Consider the following 22,136-nt stretch of genomic DNA (forward strand, 5'->3'; position numbering starts at 1 on the left):
AAACGATGCTTGCGTCTAATTTTATGTAGCGTACAGTTACTTTATTTGTACACACTACTGGCTACAAACAATGTTGCAGTATGTGCAGTATTAGACAATGACATTGCCAGTCTGTGAGCTAAGTAAAATTTAGTACAAATTTAGTTTGTCTTCGTACAAATACACTGGCAGTAGTTTGTCCATGTCATTGCGGGGAATTACCGGAATTGTACAATTTGTTTTACCGTCCCCTTTTTATGACCGGTCGTTTCAGACGCAAGGCGGATATATAGACACCCGCCTTGTGTCTCTCTCAAACTGATAGTACTTTATGGACATACCTTGCGTTTTGAAAAGTTCTTTTTTCAGTGAGAGAGAGTGGGAGAGTTAGCCATAGTCGATGTTTCTATCCAAATATGACATGTGCTTTGAAGTAATAGCGACTTAGTTACAAATTTTCTCTACGTAGCAATTACATGACCATGTCATTTCAATGGTTTTGGTAAAGGACTCTATACGTTATGTTTATATATAAAAAAAATTGCATTTAAATCACATTTTGTAGAATAATTTCACCTTGCTACAGTACCCGGCGATAAATATTGCACATCGACCTTTGGAAAGAGACAATCGGCTGATTTCGGCTTTGTAGAGCGTTATCTCTGTCGCACGAAATACAACGGCTGACAAAACCTCACATAGGTAGTGTGGGACAGAGATAGTGCTCTACTGTGCAATATTTATCGCAGGGTACTGTACAGATTTGTTCAGCGTCTCAGGGTTTAAGAAAACATTTAAAACTAATAATATTAAACTAGTCATCGTGGCGATCTTTGAGGGAGGCCCATGGCTTGTGGTGGGCGTCTATTTGCTGAAAAAGAAGATGTAAGTCTAGTTGTTGAGAATTGTTATTTACAACCGAAGTTAAAAGATTCCATTCCGGCGACATCTTTATGTAAAACATATAGTTTACATTGTCACTATTTACAAATGACGATGGAAATCTTTTTAAAGAAATGCGCATTTTCTACGAACGGCAATCCTAATTGATATCACACATCAGACATATATGTCAGGTCGATGTCAAGTCTTCTTTGTTAATGTCGATTCTACCGCAAGGTACGTCGTACGTTTATACGAGATACTGTTAGCGCCATCTGTCAACGTCGACCAAAAGTACAAACTTGCGACATGTACATATAATTTGAAATTGGTAATGAAATTAATTTCAACAGAGATATCGATAAACAATTAGGTTTCAATAAAAGGTAACAATAAACAATACACTGGAAGATTTACACAAGAATCTGATAAACAAAAATCAATGGTATAGATAAGATATCTGAATAGATTATTTAAACACAGGGTCATAGCTTTGATGTATATGATATAGCAACATAAAATAGAGTTTTGGAACTCTCCATTCATCATCCAAGTTAACTTTGATGATGTACCATGTTCACGACAAGAAATAAATAGTATACAAATGTGTTTAATCACATGTCCTTTCATTATATTAATAGAAATTATATGTGATACAAGTCCGCCATTTCACAACGTGTGTAAAAAGATTAAACCCATTAATATGCATATCGGCGAACGAATGTTTAATTAAATGGCAACTATTTAATATTCTATTGGATGCTTATGAAGTCTCTAGTATTGTTTTTTTTCATCTGAACATCTTTTGATCAGATCGGTGTATCCCAACATGGGGCAATTCTAAAATGAACTCGACACTACTTTAAACTTTTAGGTTTAATATAAAAGTTATGTATGTTACATAGGGGGAGGTTTTATAAAGGCCTAGGGTGAGGCATGGCATTTTATTTATGTAAAATAAATGTGTTTTTAATTACAATAGAATTATAGACATTGTACCATTTAGATATCAAAATATTGGACAAAGATGATAGTTAATATTAATGTAATTTTGAATTTTAAAATTCTTATTTAGAAAGAGCAATGTGATTTGTCTTTTCTCATCTCCTCCCTTTCACTCTTTTTGGAAAGCTAGTCACACTATTTCACGTCCTCAGTGCCGGCCAGTTGTGTATTAACTTCTAAGCCATATAAAAATACAAAGACCTTTATTAGTCAGCATTATAAGTACGAATCTAGTCCACACACAGGGTAATGCACTTAAAAAGAGTCAAAGATAAAATACAAGATTACTTCAAATATTCAGTCTTTTGTTTGCTTCTGATAGTGAAATGTTTATCGAACAAATTGACGAGTGTAGTTGTGTGGTATCGTTTCTAATCGCTTTTTAAGCACTCCTAATGGTTAGTAATCGGATATGGCAGAGTTATTTAACCCTTTCGTTACCAGCGCCGGAGTAAGCCGGCATCCACCTTGTAATGTGGGCTTATGTGTAGATCCCTGTTTTAAGATTTATCACAGCTAAATAAATTATCCTAACTTCTATTTTTAATTAATATACCAGTAAAATCTCTAAACATGTAACGCAAATGAGAAAATTCGAACACCAGCTTACCGACATGCAATGTGCACACTTGGCGGTGCACATGCCCGGTTCAGTAGCGTCATTTTGGTCGAACGGACTGCGGTAAGGAAAGGGTTAGAGGAATACACCTATCCCCGATTTACACGATAGATACGTTCCTGAGAAAAACGTGTAAATCGAAAATTACAAATTTTCAAGTCAAAACCGTATAAATCGAAAAACTTGCAGAAAATGCATAATTTTGCTGTTTAACAGTCGTAATTTTTTTTAATATTTTTAGGTGTACACAGAAATAAAAATAAAATGCATTGACAAGTTAAAATATTTAATATATTACGGAAACACTGTTTTTTTTTTATTACAATACATTAAACAGAAGAACAAAAAATAAAACCAAAGGTGTTTTATTATCCTTTATCACTATCATAAATTACTCACATTTTTTTTCGGAATCGAAGGTTCGAATTCACTTTCATCACTCGAAGCTATTTGTGCCGATTCGATATTTGAAGCAGAAATATTTACATTATGAGAGACGGTAATAAAATCGGTTATTAAAACAAAAAAAAACTTATTTGGAAAACCGTGTAAAAGCGAAAACGTGTAAAAAAGTACCGTGTAAATCGGGGGATAGGTGTATTATATCTACTTATGTTAACCAGGGGTTCATAGATTTTTTCTCGTAGATCACTTTCACATTTAGCAGGTTCAGATGGACCGCTTTGCAGCTATTCAACTTGGGATAATTTTTACAAATACACTGCTGAGCTTCTTAAAATATTATTATTTACATTGATATGTAAAGTCAAGCCAACATTTTAGTTCTTTATTATTGAAAGTAGATAAACTTTCGTGGACTTGCTAACGAATGTAGATCCCTGTTAAGGCTTCCATGGGCCTCCAAGGTCTACCGTCTGGTTCTTCAGGGTTTTAGAATCTAGAAATAAAATTACGGAAACTCGAAGTCATAAAGGCAATCGATATATTTGTTTTAAATTAGTTACTAAATTATTAGAGAGACCGGAAAGTAATGTCGCTATCTTAAGTTAAATTCATACGACTACATTTTTAACAAGTTTTTATTTCTATTCAACAATATATTCACAGGAGCGGTAAAAATCAATCGGTTTTTCGGTAAAATATGTCGACAGAAACGATGTTACTTTCCGGTCCCCCTTATACAAGTAATTTAATTTCGGAAAATAATGGAATATTCTGGAAAAACCTGTTGATATATACGTTGATGTGTACGTTGCAATTACCCAAAAAAAAGTCATATTAAGATTAAAGTTAATTATATTAGTTTATATCTTGGATCTATAGTGTGGGAACTTAACCACGAAAGTGTAGAATTCGAAAGTTGAATGGTACTATACTAAGATTTTATGATATAAATTCGACACAACAGAACGTTTGCACTGTCATCTTGAGGAAAAGGTAGTGCGAGTTTAATTGAATTATTTAAATAAACTGTAATTAAGTTCTAACGTGGAGATAGGAATTTACCTTTTATCACGTGACGTAACACTGCATAGACTCTCTTTTTACTCCAAGAGCCGTGACTGTGGGATTCCTGCCGTCTAGAATGGAAGTCATCGTTAGATGCCTCTTGTTAAAGGAACAGGATCTCTTTCTCTTATTACGTTGTATTGTACCTTTGCGACCTAGGATAGAGAAGCAGTTCTTCTCATTATAAATAGATCTCAAATAACTTGTCCGACATCATGAGGCTTTTATATATGTGATGTGATTGACCTTAGAATCCATCGCTATAGCCATAACTAAGTAAGAAAAGGACAAATATATAGCTACTTCCGCTATGTAGCAGTAGTCGTGCAATAAAGTGCACTGCCGGCCAGCCCGCTGATAAATGCGCATGCGGCAAACAATGCGAATTACCAAACACCGAGTCAATGGCACTAATCGGTGTAACATTACTCCTGAAGATGCCCCGTGGAGGGATGAAACATGTGTTGAGTGATTTAACGGTGGTAGTTGTGTAATTCGCATTGTTTGCCGCATACGCATTTATCAGCGGGCTGGCGGGCGGTGCACTTTGTTGCACGACTACTACTGCATGTGCGGAAGTGGCTAAATATTGGTCCTTTTCTTACTGTTTATTTTTTGTTTGAAAATTAAAACACTGTTTTTCTTGGATGATTAATAATAATGTTATCATTTTAACTTGTCTGTTTTTATCATCTGAAACTCGCAGCGCGTCGCGATTTTAGACACAACGCTGAGCTTTTGCGTTATAAAGCAGTGTAACAGTTAAATCGGATTGTAGACAGCTATACTATACGTACACAGGCGTCTTGTATTTTAAACACCGTTAACCCATTTCTCACACGTTAACTGGGATATTAGCGCTTTATACTTAAACGTATCGTGACCTACTTAGAAGATCATTATCGCTTGAATATTTGTTTATATATCGTGTTATTGGGTATTTCTATTGAGTTATTTTCTAATTTACATAAAAATGAAATGTTTTTTTTTTTATTATTATTCTTCGGGAGATTTAAAAAGTATTTATATTTGAGTTCTCTCAGGAAAATTAACGTACAGGTTAAATAATAAAAAAACAGCGATTTCGTTTATTGCAGAGGTTATAAATAGAGATATGCAAACTAAATGACTAGTTGAAAGAAAAAGTATGTATTTCTAGGCAAGCATGTTCCATAGTAGACCTTATTAACATCAGGCGAGATAGAGGTCAAATGCATAGCAAATAACCAATAAAAATACTTTAAAAGACTATTTCTATTTTATCTAATATATAAAATTCTCGTGTCACGGTGTTCGAACTTGAACTCCTCCGAAACGGCTTGACCGATTTTTGCCAAATTTTACATGCGTATTCAGTATGTCTGATAAGGGTGGTCCATCCCTAAATTTTATTTTTAATTTTTTAGACAATTGTTTTTATTTTATTATGATACAGCATACAAAAATACATACAAACCTAAATTTTCACCCCTCTACGATCAACCCTTATCTTACATTTGTTAATTAAAAACTTTAATTTTTTTGCAAAACGTTTGCGGGATCAGCTAGTATTACAATAAAATATAATTGAATCAAAATTGACAAATACATAATAAGTTATAGATTACGAAAAAATTTTATTATGGTTAACCATTTACTTAATAAACTGGGTCAATAGACATCCAGTTCTATTGTACATAATAAAAAAAAAGAAAAATCTACCTGTTTTTTCTGTGGGAGGTGAATTACTACCTGACAACGTATTTATACCTACTTAGGATAGACCACTAGTATATACGACAGCGGTCATATCATTGACAGCGATAGATTTAAATCGATATTCGAATTTGAATTTGGAAAATTTTACGAAAAGTATTCTAGCTGTAGTGGCCAGCGATACGTTCATATAAGAATGTGAACTATTTAGTGAATTGTTTTATTTAAAAACGAAATAATTCATTGTTGCGTTTATGTTATATAGCGGTGGTAAATAGACGTAACTTAACACAATAAGGCGGCCCGGTCGATCTATCGCAATGGCCAATAATCGACAGCTTACGGCGGAGCTATCGAGTTGCATGCTCTAACTAGATTCCCTTGATCCCGTACTGCTCGGGTCGCCGACTTCCACCTAGTTACCATATACGTAAGCAGTTGCGGCTTTAATTAACTGTTCGACAAACTGGAGCTGGCTGCTTCCATGTTTTAATTACTCTGTCAGAATTACGGAGTTTACTTTGAATTAATTGCGAAAGAGAATAGACAAGAGGAGTTAAAATTATTTCTTTATTTAAGAAGTTATAAATATAGCATTACTGTTATCCAATAACTTGAAAACATGATGTGTGTTATATCAGCTAATGATTTACAAGCTAGTGTACCTATCCTTTAAATGAAAACACATTATACAGGGAGGTTGAATAAATAAAATTGGTTGGTAAAAGCTTTAAAGGAGGTGATTATTAAACTCATTTCTTATCAATTTATTTATGGTACACTTACTACAAAATAATGACGTAATGATAATATAGTGAAAAAATAAATTACGTAATTAGGATCACTATGAATTATAATATATTATTTTTTACTGTCCTGTATATTTGGACTGTCAGAAGTTATTTATTAGTCTATAACATTTCAATAGAATAAATGTATTTATGTACCATATTTCAGAGTGATCAATTTATACAGGATGATTGTAAATGTAAATTTTAATTGCCCTCATTTACAATCATTCTGTATGCACAAACGGCTTCCAAAAACTAGTATTTTGTAACCGTAGGTTCCTAAACTTTTGCAATCTGATTTTTTACAAGCGAAAAAGAAATTCTAATTTCTTTTTTGCTTGACAAACGTATTTATCTACGACATAAATAAAATTCTTTACGTTGTTATAGATTTATTTAAGAGGCTTTTATTTAATGACTTAAATATATTACGTGATAATTTCTTTATGGCCCAGTTTTTGAGCCCTCGTACTTCTATTCTGGGTGGACACTGTTTATTTTACATTATTAAATTTTTCACGTTTTTTTCATTTTAGTTCTCCTCTTTTACTCAAAACATTATGTTTAATCATCTTCCTTTCTTTACGTTATTTGTCTTTCTTGACCTAGGTTGATTTTTCTTCCATCATTGCCTTTTATCTCGTTGCTTTTCTGATGTATTTTTGTACACAGTATGTTATTTTTTTTAATAACTTATTATTATCACAGTACAGTATCGCAGACTGTTCTAATTCGTTATAATTTAACGTTGCCCACAATTATTGTATATCGATGAAATGAATTAGGCTTATAATAATAGTGATTTTGATGTGGAATTTACCTATTCTGTGTGTTGTCGACAGAAAGAAGATCGAATCACTGGGCAGGATGACGGCGATGACGCAGGAGGAGATGGTGGCCGGCGCCAGAACGGTCGCAGCGGGGCTGGAAGCGCTGAGGGCGGAGCACTCTCAGCTGCTAGCGGGCCTTGCAGCCAACACCGACCATGAGCACGAGAAAGCCGCGCTCGTGAGGAAGAGCATCGACGCCATCGAGCTAGGCCTCGGCGAGGCACAGGTCAGTTGTATCCCTTATTACTGATGATCATCTTGTCAGCCAATAGACGCCCACTATAAGACTAACACTCTCTCTCTCTCTCTCTCTCTCTAACATCATCGCCATGATCACCGGCTTTGCGCTGCCAGGGCTGCTCTGCATTTAGCATTTCCAACGATCTTAACCCTTTTCTTGATAATGTATCTGTAGAGATACATCAGAATTAAAAAAAATAGTGGCATCAATTTTGACCGCAAAGTAATCATTTGTATGTGATGTTTAGGTAATTTCTTAATTTTCGAACGCTTGTTCAGTTTTTTCTGTTGGCATCATTGGGTCTTAAAAGTCCAGTGGTATGAATATTAATGTAATATTAAAAAGAATCTGCCAAGTTAATTAGATCCAACCTTTACTGGTCCGTGGTCTCAATTCCAGATATTTAACTCCCCAGCAGTCACCTGTTCTGTGGTCTGCTAAGACAACTTTGTAATCCGACAGTATGTCGATAAATTTATTAATATAAATTATCTTTTTTTACATGAAAGCGCTTTCTATTATAAGCCAACTGTAAATATACTCCGTATATTCGATATGTGATCAATAGTTGGTGATCATAGTCAATAGTCCGCTGGATGCAGGCATAGACATTGATGTGTTACAGCTGAAATGAAGATGATGATATTTCTGGATTCAGAGAATATTCGCATGACAATGTAATGATAACCCAGTGGTATAAGTAGATTGGTTTGTTCTTCCCAAACACCAAAATCCCACAGAAATTTCGCAAGGTTTACTAAAACGTCGATATTCATACTATTCACTAATTGCTATGCAGACAACTTATTTCTCACCCCGCCTCGGCGGCGCTTTCATATAAGAACAAAGATATTGTTTGCCTTTCACCTTAATATAGCCGCAGAGATATTACTTCGCACATTTTTTTGTTTATTTGTGCATATATAAATTGTTTATTGCATGATTTCCCAACGTGGGGTCCAGATCCCATGAGAGCAATTTAATTGTTAATAATTTAATTGTTTTATAGTTGCTTTAATATAAAAAAAAATATTTATTATATATATGGATAGGTAGACGAAGAGTTTTAGAAAAGCCAAGGTGTTGCATGGCACATAAAAGATAGAAAAATACTGGTTCATACAATAATTAATTTAGATTTATATCTATTATATTTAAAGAAAAAAATGAATGGAGAAATCAGAAATAATTACGAATTTATAAAATAACAAGTGTTAGATAATTGAGAACGCATCCATATTTAAGTATTATATGTATTGATAAAAATATAACAGTTGCAACACTGTCACATTGGCAACACTTTTACTTTTGTCATATTTATTATATCTCTTACATTTACTTTTTGAGTCGAAACGCAATATAAAAACTTGCATTTTTCAAGTTCGTTTGATTCCAATATTTCAACCACCAAAATACAGTGTTTTTAATATTCGTATTACTGACTAATTGTTACTTTATACAGGGTGGTTATAAATGTTTTACAACTTGCCGACAAATGTGGTATACATTCACCCCTTTAAAGCGTTTAATTCAATCTAGTGTCTTTGTCATTGTGACGGTAGATTCATTAAACGGTTTAAGCTATAAGTATAAAGGTTGTTTGGGATCGCCTCAAGCGATAAGACCGCCCATTGTACTTTATAAAGATATTATCTATGTCTATCATATTAAGTTTCTTTTTATAGTTTTTATTTATATTATTTCATTTCCTGTATAATTTTGTATATATAGTTTTGGTGTACAATAAAGTGTTAATAAATAAATAAAAACATTAAAAGATATTTCATATATCTATTATATTATTATTAAAGATATATGTATAAATATGGTTAGACGTTGTACAATGATTACCAAATCAGAGTCAAGTGGAGGACGCAATCAAGGCAGTCTTCATTGCGAGCGCAATGTATATCGAAAGCACTTTAATTTTCTTTACGTTGGTTAACCACACTTCAATGATTTTTTGGTACTGTCCCAATTTATTTTTCACTAAAATTCATGAACAGTAGATTTAATGTCGGTATAAAATTAATATAACATGTTTTTAATTAGTTTATAAACATAATTTGTGGGAGAGATAATGTGAATTCAACTGAAAAAAAAACTTACAAAAGTACACTAGGCGAACGCATGTAATAAATCGTTTATTGTACCACAATGAGAATTATTTATAAAAACAATGACGATGGTGATCAAAAAAGATATTAATGTTATCTATTACTACGGTTCCATTTTTTAATTTCCTACCTGGTCCGGCATATATTTTTTTACGGACTACTTACCTAATATTATTATTCCATTAATAACAAGTCGCACTGAAATAGAAATACTAATGAATAAGACGTATTGCAAAATGATAAATTTTATGTTTTTGTCTTAATAGAAATATTTACAAAAACAAATTTGCCATTTTGTAGACCACTATATTTGATTATACTTTCATTATTATGATTTATGGTATATCATATTTTTTGTTTGATTACATCCTATCTTTTAGTTGATTGTCGTAAACGTTTGATATCTTCGAGCAGGTATCGATTAATTTATTTCTTGTATGTTATTATTATGTCTTTTAATAACATATGTAATGGTAGACGGCTTTACAAACTACACACTTCACTCTCTACTAGTAAAAATAAGAGCGTGCAAAGATAGTAGGAAGTATATGTATGTTGGATGGAAAAAACATTTCATTATATAGTACTGTATGCTATATATAGGTAAATAGGGATGTCCCGAATTTGAAACCAACATTCATGGTTGCTCTATCTTCAAGTCTCCGCCTCGAGGAGCGCCCTAGATCTTTTTAATGCCTTAAGGACCCGGGAGGTGCTTAAACTGGCCGCGTTTCTTACAGAAAACTGTGTCATATGGTCTATGGATGTTTCCAATTCTAAGCGTTTCCTGTTTTGTAAGTGTTGTGTGTCTACCAGATTACTTTTCTTTTCTTTCTTTTTAACTAAAACGATACGAATGGCGTATACGAAATTCAAGAGAGTATTTCATATTTTTTGTTGCATTGGTATTGTGTAAATTCGACAATAAATTGTTGAGGGGTCCGGTGGCTAAAGGAGAAACGTAACGTATCTGACCGCTGCGCAGTGGTGTAGAAAACCTCAGAAATATAATCCCTCTGATACACGCCACTTCTGTCAATTTGGAATTTCGTGCGGTTGTACCATTTTGGTGTTGGATTCTATTCTCTGCGGATTCTAAAATGCTGAATGTATATCAGCGTGACCGCATTTCATAATCGTATTGTTTAAAAAATATTTATGCTTAAGCGACTTACACACATGCACTCACACATTAAAACTCATAGATACATGCAGATAGGCACTCAGACGCGCGCACATAAACATACGCTCGAGCCCATACTCAACACCCGAAAATATACGCACACAATCACGCACACAATCACGCACATATACACACACACAAACACGCACATACACACACGCACAAACATACACGCACAAACGCACACACATACGCACGTACACAGACACACACGCACACAGTATGTATTTGCTTTTTTACTTTAATGCATTTTTTATCAATGCCGTATATAGCCGGAGAATTTAAATAACTTTTTTCATTATCTTGATCTTAAAATGTATTACCTTTTCAAGATTGCATTAATTACTTTCATTAACGCTCTGCGGAAATAATAATCTTGTTCTCTTGTTCCTGCTACATTAATGTCATTTTCCTTATCACGCAAATGCCAGATTGTAACTTCACAGTCAGTGAAATGGCCTTTAAAGTTTATTTTGGAAAACATTTTCAAAAAAAAAATCATTACTTTGAAAGGAATAAATGATTTCATGAATTTCATACATAATCTACATATTTAAAAATAAATATTTATTTTCCTTCGTCGCGTCATAATTGGACTTACTGACTTTTTTGTGGTTACATTAATTATATACTGCAGTAATAGGGAATTTATTCCCGAGCCTCATTATGAATCTAAAATATTTCACACTAAGTTTTTGTTTAAATTTTCCAGACGATGGTAGGCTGCTGTTCAAGGTTCAGGAAGGCAGAAACATAATTATTGTGATGTATGATTATTTATTTTTAGGACACGTTTGGTTTCAAAGAGACCAAAACGTCGGTAAAACAGTACCATGTCTATGAGGCTCATTGACTAGCGCCATCTAGTAGGATTTGGAGAAAATGTGATAAAACTGCTTTATTTATTTAGCAAATTAATTACATAATTTGGAGACATCACTTAAGAGTATATTATGTGTATTGCGAACAAAAGCGTTACAAATTTTATGAAGGCTTATTTATATATTTATGCACATCTAGATACACCTATACCTCACTTTGCGTCGTGGTTACGTTCCAAAAAAACACAACGCAAATTGAAACGCCGCAAAGTGAATTAAGATTTTCTATAGCAAACCATGTAAATATCGATGATCGGTTCCAGGGTTACGAAAATACTACTTTTTAAAAAGAAATTTGAAAAAAGTAAACACTTAAAAAACAAAAATATTTACCTTTTTTGTAACCCGAAACAACACGTAAGAATTTAAATAAATTTATTATTTTCTTTAAAAAAAAGCTCAACACAATAAGTTACAATACACTACGTAATTGAAACTGAACTCTAAAATTGAAAAAACAAAGTGAATATAAAACTGTATTCAAATTGCGTTGTTTTTAGTTAGAAAGGAAATCCCCGAGTTTTGATGGCAAGGCGCAATTAAAAACAAGTCTTGCCATATTTTGGAAAAAAAGAAAATAAAAAAAAATTAAAGACTCGAACCCAAAACAACGCAACCTCGAAAATCTAACGACGCACAGTGAAAATTAGTACTAATTAAGCAGCGACGCAACTTCGAAAAAAACGCAAAACGAGACGACGCAAAGTGAGGTATTAGTGTACATACAAAGGTAGTAAACTTAACTAAAGGGGTGATTAAAAATAGTTTTAAAATTAACGTATGTGGTATATAGGTTACTGTCTGTCTCTGTACACTTTGTACTGCCAGAAGCTATAGGCCTGTTGCATTCCAATAGTTTGAAAGTGATTAGTATATACAGGATGTTTGGTTATATAAAAAGCTTTAAATTATTTTGTTCACAAATGTTTTGTACTTTGACTATTTTTATGTTTTTATGAAAGTTTGCGACGTGAATCTATAGCATTCAAGACTTGTATTGTCGTGGCTACGGTATTAATTAAAAAATTATGTATGATTATATAGTTGAAGGCTTTCGCGGGTCTCGTTGTGTACGCGTGCAGTCGTTAGGAAATAAAGGTAAACACGGGTGCGTTCTACCTCCTTGTTTGTTAACAGCCCTCTGGGTAGGTCTAGTGATGGGATATATACACTTTTAAAGATACCTATCGTGAATAAGGAATAAATTTTTGGTATATTCGGATACATCTTGGTTTACGTTTCATAATACGTTAAATATGGAAGGGTTTTTTTTTTCGACTCCGTTTATTGGGGACCTCTCGTACTCTATTTGATTTTGGGACAGGACATTTACTTTTTTTTATAATGATTTTTATATTACTACTATTTATTCGTCATATGAACTAACATTCCTCTTTCATTCTATACTTCTCTAGCATTCCTTTACATACTAATAAGGGAGGGTTATACTTAGGATTTGTCTAGGACATCGAACCAAGAGTGAAATCCGTACATAAATGAAAGAGAATGTCTAGATGAAATGGCAATGGCAAACCACATTGCGCACAAAACAAACGACTATTAACAGGTGGCGCAAAAGTAATGTCATAATGTGAACGTGTCATAATTTTTACAAATAGCTTCAAAAATCACTGTTTTGACACTTATGATGTAGATATATAGAGAATTACTACTCAACAAGTGATGAATCGATATACATCTCAAGACTTATATAAAGACAAGTTAAACCAAAAAAAAAAACAAGCTATACCATCATGCTAATTGCGATTTATTATATGATTAATAGATCACCTATGTTTGCACTTATGTTTATTTATTAAAATTATGGTCAACATAATACAACCATAAGAGCTAAAGTTAAATAATTTGATATAGTAGAAAGGGAATTAAAAAAGAAAGAAAACTGAAAGAGGTAGTGCACGGTCTTTTATAACTGTAAAACAATAAGCTTCATAACTTAGCTTTCAGCTTATAGCTCGCGCTAATGTTAAGACAACAGGGCGCATCACTAGTTGCTTATCTACGCTAGGTAGGAAATAGGATTGCAGCCCTTAATCAAGACTGGTTTGCGCTCCATTGAGGCGTGGGACAAAGAGGCCCGGAGGTTTATGCGCCGGGGGACTGCTTTGGGGTGGCAGGGAGGGCGTCGCTATGGGGTTTGTTTCTGTACGTGACGTTTGGCGCGTGCGTTTGCCGAGTGGTATTCTATGAATTGTTTATTTTTTAACTCTTTGTTACGTAGAATTTGGCTAAAGGCTTATTACTAATTGCATATGTTATATACATGTAGCAGTTATCTTAGTGCATAAGTGCAAACACAGAGAAGGTAATCTATTACCTTCTCTGTGTTTGCACTTATTATTTAATGGGATTAATAATTTTGCACATGCACATAAAACAATCATAAGAGTTAGGGCTACGTAATTTGATACAGCAAATAGAAAATTAAAAAAAAAACCGTGAAGGAGGTAGTGAAAGGTCTGCCGATTTAGGGTAAAGGTGTGTGGCGACTATAAATGAAAAAACAACCTTACAGTGGGGCTAATCACACCTCCCGCCGCTCGCTCCCCCCCCCTCCCGAATACGGCCTTACGGCCGTAACGATCGTTGGTTATATCAGCGATGTGCCCCTTGCCACTTTATACGAGCAATTCTTCATTCTGTAACGAGCTATGAAATCTTCCAGGTGATGATGGCCCTTGCATCCCACCTGCAATCGGTGGAAGCGGAGAAACAGAAGCTCCGCACGCAGGTGCGCCGCCTGTGCCAGGAGAACGCCTGGCTCCGCGACGAGCTGGCAGCAGCCCAGCAGCGCCTGCAGGCCTCCGAACAGCGCGTCGCACAGCTGGAAGAGGAGAATAAACACCTGGACTTCATGGCCTCTATACGGTAATTTTGCTTTTTAATTTGGATATACTGACTTTTTATCACATTTGGTCACCTGGCTACTAATTGTCTCTGCCACACCACCTTGGGTCACGACGGGTTGACTGGTAGAAAATGCCATTAAGTCGTCCCTTACAAAATTTGAAAAATTAAACGTAATTAAACAAATATAAAAACTGTATTTTTTGTAATAAACACCAATAAAAAACCGTTACAGTAAGTTCTTTAATAAAAACTTGGAAAAAATCCTATCACAGTGTGAAGAATTTATTTATGTGATAATAATAAAGCTTGACAATGCATTACATTGCATTATTTATAAACTCTATTAAGAAACTTAAGAGATCGCGATAAACTCATCGGAGTTTGTTGTGGGTTTCTTCTCATCAGGGTACATTTGGAGCTCTCGTAACTTTAAGTTGAAGGTCTCTAAGGGTATTTATTCTAGTTACCATTAAATTGAGGTTTTTTTGTCATTCTTAAAAATTCACAAATGGTCATTGCAAATAATCCTATGTGAATAAATAAATATTTAAAAACTTTACATTAAACATCTGTTCACAAAGACCCAATATGTTATTAAAATACATGAAATTTAATAACGCTTTGGATAATATTTAAATGATTATTATAAATAAGAAAAAGTTTTAACTACGAGTATATATACTACGAGTAAAGGAAAAATAAAAAACTTAGATTCTTTGTGACTTCTTCGATATGTGTTTTGTTTTTACATCGGTACGTCACATACGTGAAATAAAAAATTGTTATCGAGAAATATTCATTTCTAACAGTGTTTTCAAAGATTTTTTGTGTATTGTGCTACGAAAGCCTTTCTAAAATTCTTACGTACCCGTATGTATTGTATATTATTCTATCTTATGTATGTTATATAAGTATATAACATACATAATTTTTGTATTAAAGCGAAAGGGGTTAAACTTGTATCAAGTTCATTTTAAATATTTAATGGAATCAGGCGTTACGGAAAGTCCACCCTAAGTAAGAAAAGGACCAATATTTAGCCACTTCCGCACATGCAGTGGTAGTCGTGAAATAAAGTGCACCGCCCGTCAGCCCGCTGACACTCTAGTAGTAGGAAGTAGAAAAGAGTTGAAGATAACGTGGGAGTGTATTGTAATATCAGTTGCCAAGAAGAGTTATTAATTTTATTAAATAGTATATGTTGATAATAGTTGAAAGGAGGCATGAAACTTGTTTATTGATTTTGCAGGAAGTACGACAGCGACATGACCGAGGAGTCGGAGACAAACCGCAGCGGGGCGGCGGACAATAAGCGCGACGATCCCATGGTCGACCTTTTCCCCGACGACGAACACGAGGACAACAGGAACAACAAGTGTAAGTGTCCATGCCTACCCTGCTTATGTTACCCTGGTCAGACAGGTACAGGTATTGTACTTGCTGAAATATTTGCAGTGTTATTTCATCATATAATAAACATAATTTGTTAATATTTTTTTCGCTGTGTATGTAATTAATAAGGTTACTATAATGTTCCTTTGTGTGGGCCGCGGGACAGTAGAGGTTGATATCAATCCACCTTTTCACAAATATCTATTGTGTGCTAGTGTCAGCTTCACTGAGTGTCTTGAACATGGGAGCCAGTCAGAAACCAACTTTCTTGTTGTTTATTAGTTTAAAAAGGACTCAAATATTATTAATCAAGAACCATTTAAAAAAAATCAAAAATATCACGCACCGGCGTAACACCGGCACTTTCCGTCGCGAAGGTAATGCATTAAAGCTGTAGTGAAAATGACCGAGACAATATAATATGCCTAATGACCAAATTGAATATGGAACAATGTTTTATCGGAGCAGTGATATACTAATGGTGAATCATTTTTATTTTAAATATATTTGTCCGCAGCCATGTCGCCCACGCCGCCGTCTCAGTTCGCTCAGCAGGTGAACGCAGGCTACGAGATCCCAGCACGGCTGCGTACTCTGCACAACTTGGTGATCCAGTACGCGTCGCAGGGACGCTACGAGGTGGCCGTACCGCTTTGCAAGCAGGCGCTCGAAGACCTGGAGAAGACGTCTGGTCACGATCATCCGGACGTTGCCACTATGTTGAATATCCTTGCCCTTGTCTACAGGTAGGCATTGATCAACAATTTGAAAACTATATGTGTCATTAAGATATTAATCTCAACGAGGAAATTCATAGAAGAACGAAAATTCCCGACGTAGCTCGAAGAATTGCTCTTCTGAAGTGGCAGTATATGTGGCACATCACTCGTGAAGCCGATGGTAGTTAGCTGAAAGGTTCTCCAGTTACAACCTCAAGCAGGTAGATGTTGCGTGGGCAGGCTGAACACTAGGTGGACCGATGACATAGGCCATGTCGCGGAAAGAAACTATCGAAGCCGGTCAATGTGGAGACCTTTTGGGGGAAGCCCATCCTATGCCTTACAGAAGGCGTCTCTCGGTTGCCATGAATGATTCAATGAAAAACAAGATGCTCAAAGTTTATATACACATACTTCAAAAATTAAACTGCTATATACTCCGCGCTATATAAATAAAAGAACTGAAGAATCTCACAAAGATAAAAGTGATGAAGAATCTATAACTTATATCTGTTAATTTGTAATGCTATGACTAAAATTGTGAAAAAACTTTTGTCGCAATGTAGAATGGATTGACAACGTAACATCCAGAATTGATCACAAAATGGAAGCACAACACAAAACGATTAGTTTACACGGTGCAATATTTAAAAATACAATTTTCAGTTGACAAATACATAAAAGATACGACACCGCCATCTATCGAAAAATAATTGAAACATTCTTTTTATAATATTTTAAGTACACCAATAGTGTCGTGGTTACGTTCCAAAAAAACACGACGCAAATTGAACGCCGCAAAGTGAATTAAGATTTTTATAGCAAACCATATAAAGATCGAATACAGGTTCCAGGGTCACGGAAAAACTTTTAAGAAGAAAATTGAACAAAGTAAACATTTAAAAACAAAAATTATATAACTCTGCCATTAAATAAATTGGAAAAATATTTACCTTTTTTGTAACCAGAAACAATACGCAAAAATTTATATAAATTTATTATTCTCTTTTAAAAAAGCACAACACACTACATTACAACACACTGCTTAATTAAAACCGAACTCTAAAATTAGCAAAACAAAATGAAAATAAAACTGTATTCAAATTGCGTTGATTTTTAGTTAGAAAAGGCATCCCCGAGTTTTGATGGCATGGCGCTATTAGAAACAAGTCTTGCCATATTTTGGAAAAAAAGAAAATTGCAAAAAAATTAAAAACTCGAAACCAAAACAACGCAACCTCGAAAATCTAACAACGCACAGTGAAAATTAGTACTAATTAAGCAGCGACGCAACATCGAAAAAAACCCAAAACGAAACTACGCAAAGCGAGGTATTGGTGTAATTAAGTTTTCGATCGTTGCTTGTTATAGAGATCAGAACAAGTACAAGGAGGCTGCGAACCTGCTGAACGACGCGCTCTCAATCCGCGAGAAGACATTAGGTGAAAACCACCCAGCCGTGGCGGCCACGCTGAACAACCTTGCCGTGCTGTACGGGAAACGGGGTATGTACTATTTGTATAATAAAGTATAAACTGAAATATATTACTCTAATAGTTCAGAACTACTATATATTAATATTGATTTAACTCATACTTGACATATGACAGGTTCAAATTTGTAATGATATTAAATATTGCCCGCAATGGATATTTAATCTTACATGCAAAAATTTAAAAATTAAAGAGGTAAATCATAGGCCCAATAAAAAAAACCCATATAAATTTTTTTGTATGTTATATAGAGGAATTGTTAAAAACTATAAAAGAATATGTAATTATATATATATATATATATATATATATATATATATATATATATAATATAATATAATTATATATATATAATATGTGGAACTTTATTTAATGTATATTGAATATTTTGGTTTATAATTTAATTTTGAACTTGAAATAAAATTACAGACGTTATAAAAATATAAATTTTTGGTCTTCTCAGGTGATTATGGTGTGTTTGGAACGTTTTGAGATTGATGGATGTCATTACAGGAACCCCAAATTGTTTTTATAAAAATGAGTTTCTATAAATAGGTTTGATTCATTTTCTATATATACATTTATATATTTTTGAGATATTAAAGAAAATGTTGTTTAACTGACTCACAGTTAGTTCATTTTATGACACTTGGTGATATATCTATTCTTTTATCAAATTAAATTAAATTAGTTGAAATGTCCGAAGTGCACATTATAAATATAAGTAGATAGGCCCTATACTAGTTAGACAGACGACATAGCCAAGGCTGGTATCGTGACGATTTTTGGGAGAGCTTATGCATTGCAGTTCGTTATCGGCTGATATTATGATTTATTTATTTAAGTACACTAGCGGCATTAGTGATGGTTCTATTATCTGTTCCTTAATAGAGGACACAAGATTAAATATTGCAGACAAATCGGAATATATCAAATCAAAATAAACTGATTGAAAAAAGATTGAAGAAAAAAGTGATTGCACGTAAGTGAAAACATCTGGCTCTCGACTTTAGACACCAAAAGAGCTCTTAATTTAAAAATATTTCCACTGACGCGCAATCTTCAAGGCTGTGTGCTTAAAAATATTATATTAACCCTTCTTTGCATGGTGATGGAAATTTCCATCATAACATTTATACAACAAAAAAAGATACTCAAAACCCTTGTAACGTAAATTTGTTGTTGCTCGCAACTTTTTAAGCGACTATTGCGTACAACAAAACGCGGTTGTCGAAAAATAGCAAAGGTCACTGTGAATTATCAGACCTAGAACTTGTTATTCTGCTGTTTGTTGAGACTGGAAGAAAGGAGCGAGATTTTAAATTGTTTTATGGAAATAAACGGAGATATAAAATACAATAAAAAATGAAAATGAGTGGAAAAAAGGTTTGTTTTCATGTTTTTGTTATTTTATGTACAATTTATATCAAAACACTATAAATGAATTTCTCAAAACGTTGTGATAGAAATTTACATCACTATGCAGTAACTTCACTTGTAATGTATTGTGTATTTTTTTTGTAAATGTTTATTTTATGTTGTTTTTTGGGGAAACTTGAATGAAAGAGATATTGCAAATTATCTTTGTAAGTTATAAGGCGGTTGGCTCTCAGAAGATGGCCTTAATGACCAAGATTCCGATGATGAAAACCACGATGCTGATGAAATTATAAGTGTTGCAGGAGGAGAATGATGATGACGATGTGGATGAAACTGCTGACGTTGAACCTCCTCTTGTAAAACCAGACGATCAGAACACAGAACCCTCTCACACATCAAATTCATCTAATTTGCAGTCTTCATCCAGTTTTCCATTTGACAAAAGAAACTTGATTTGGAAAAAAGGAATCTGGTGTGTGACACAGATAAAATTACTTTCTTGGGGAGTTCTGCTGCTTCAGGTGGTCTATCACACTTAGAAACTCCATATCAATGTTTTAACCATTTTATCACTGAAGATTTTATCAAAACATTACTAAAGGAGACAAATTTATATAAAAAACAGAGTAATACCAGTTCATCTATATCATTTACAGAATATGATTTGTATAAGTTCTTCGGTATATTATTATACATGCCAGTAATCAAATTTCCTAGCACAAGATCATACTGGTATACATACTGATATTACTTGTCCGTTTATTGTCCAAGAATACAATAAACATATGGGAGGAGTAGATCTCATGGATAGCTTTTTGGGCAGAAATCATATAAAAATGGGGTCTAAAAAGTGGTATTTGCGTATTTTTTTCATCTATTTGATCTTGTTATTATAAACTCTTGGATTGTTTATGAAAAAAATGCTCAAGAAAGTGATGAACCTAAAAAGAGTCTGCTTACAATGGGCCAATTCAGAAATGAATTGTCCTTTGTGCTATGCAACAAAGGAACCACCAAAGCAGCTAAAAGAGGGCGTCCTGGTACCAGTGCACTAGAAGAAGAATTACAATCAAAAAAAGAAAAGATTCTCCAGCTCCACCATCTCCAAAAGACATAAGAAAAGATGGTGCTGAACATTGACCAAAAGTAGGTGGGTCACCCCAGTGCAAATTTCCCAAATGTAAAGGCTATTCTTACAATTTCGTGTAATAAATGTGGCGTCAATTGGTGCTTAAATAAAATAATTATTGTTTTTTGAATTATCACTAAGAATAAAGAAGACTAAGTAAACAACTTTTTTTATTTATTTAGTACCGGGCTAAATATGTGAAACTGCATGATGATGTAAATTTCCATCATATTGTTTTTTACATAATACATATTTTTATTCACACTAGGATTTTTTTAAATATTTTTCCTTTAATCTAGAGCATTAATTACATCACCCTGATTTATTTTAAAAAAATAGTAAAAATCATGCAAAGAAGGGTTAAAACTAGCTGATCCCGCAAACGTTGTTTTGCAAAAAAAAATTGATATTTTAATTTACAAATAAAAAATAAGGGTTGATCGTAGAGCGGTGAAAATTTATGGTTGTATGTATTCTTGTATGCTGTATCATAAAAAAACAAAAACAAAAAATTTCATACAAAAAAAAAAAATTTAAGGGTGAACTTATCACTTAGGGGTTTGAAAAATAGATAGTAGCCGATTCTCAGACCTACTAAATACGCATATAAAATTTGGTAAAAATCGGTCAAGCCGTTTCAGAGGAGTTCAAGTTCGAACACCGTGACACGAGAATTTTATATATTAGATTAAAATTAAAAATCTGTTATGTATAAAGTGAATTATTAAAGTGGGTTTTAAAGACTAAAATAGCCGCAAAAGATATCAATGACTATGATGAAACTAGTTTAGTACGGTAAACTGTCGAGTTTTATAAATTTTTATTTACGCTCGTTGCAGGCAAGTACCGCGAGGCGGAGCCACTGTGCAAGCGGGCGCTGTGCATCCGCGAAGCCGTGCTCGGACGCGACCACCCCGACGTTGCCAAACAGCTCAACAACCTCGCCCTGCTCTGCCAGAACCAGGTGAGAACTGCCCATCACCTTCATTGCTCCCACCCTCGTATAACTTGCACCTTTATATAACATTCTATACTAATTGTGATAATTCGTAATAAATTAGCATATTAGATAAAAATGTAAAATATCACAAAATATATATATTGAGGTAAATAAATGTGATATAACCCGGATTTATGATATTTGAGTAATGAAGTGAAGGAAGTGAGATGATGAATAAACGGAAATAAGTATGAAAAAGAATGATATAAAGTTGTAGAATTAATGAAAAGGAAAGATAGATCGTATGAATAATGATAAAAGAGTACAGAAATAAAAAGAAAAGGTGAAAAAACCCTGTAACAAGATAGGAAGTAGGAGAGTTCGTCAGTAATGGGGGCCAGTTAAAAAAAAGAACATTGTATTGGCAGGTAATTTGTTTAAATATATTCCAGGTGTATAGTTTTGGAGTAAGCGATAACATATAACATACTGGCGTTACCTAGATTTTTTTGATTTACA

At 33.8% G+C, this 22,136-nt stretch overlaps 1 protein-coding gene across 3 annotated transcripts in view; it reads left to right on the plus strand.

Moving 5' to 3' along the window:
• The window catches only part of Klc (kinesin light chain), an 89,921-nt gene that overhangs the window by 51,314 nt on the left and 16,471 nt on the right, over positions 1-22,136 (plus strand). For all 3 annotated transcript variants that reach the window (XM_068771430.1, XM_068771426.1, XM_068771439.1), the window contains exons 2-7: positions 7,284-7,497; positions 14,380-14,582; positions 15,814-15,941; positions 16,474-16,702; positions 18,047-18,180; positions 21,517-21,641. In XM_068771430.1, coding sequence (XP_068627531.1) covers positions 7,309-7,497; positions 14,380-14,582; positions 15,814-15,941; positions 16,474-16,702; positions 18,047-18,180; positions 21,517-21,641 — 1,008 coding nt within the window. In that variant the 5' untranslated portion in view covers positions 7,284-7,308. The remainder of the gene's footprint in view (positions 1-7,283; positions 7,498-14,379; positions 14,583-15,813; positions 15,942-16,473; positions 16,703-18,046; positions 18,181-21,516; positions 21,642-22,136) is intronic.

This window comes from Battus philenor, unplaced genomic scaffold, assembly GCF_028537555.1.
Source record: "Battus philenor isolate CCGP_79_NKW_IND1 unplaced genomic scaffold, ilBatPhil1.0.hap1 SCAF_11, whole genome shotgun sequence".
Taxonomy (NCBI): Eukaryota; Metazoa; Arthropoda; class Insecta; order Lepidoptera; family Papilionidae; genus Battus; species Battus philenor.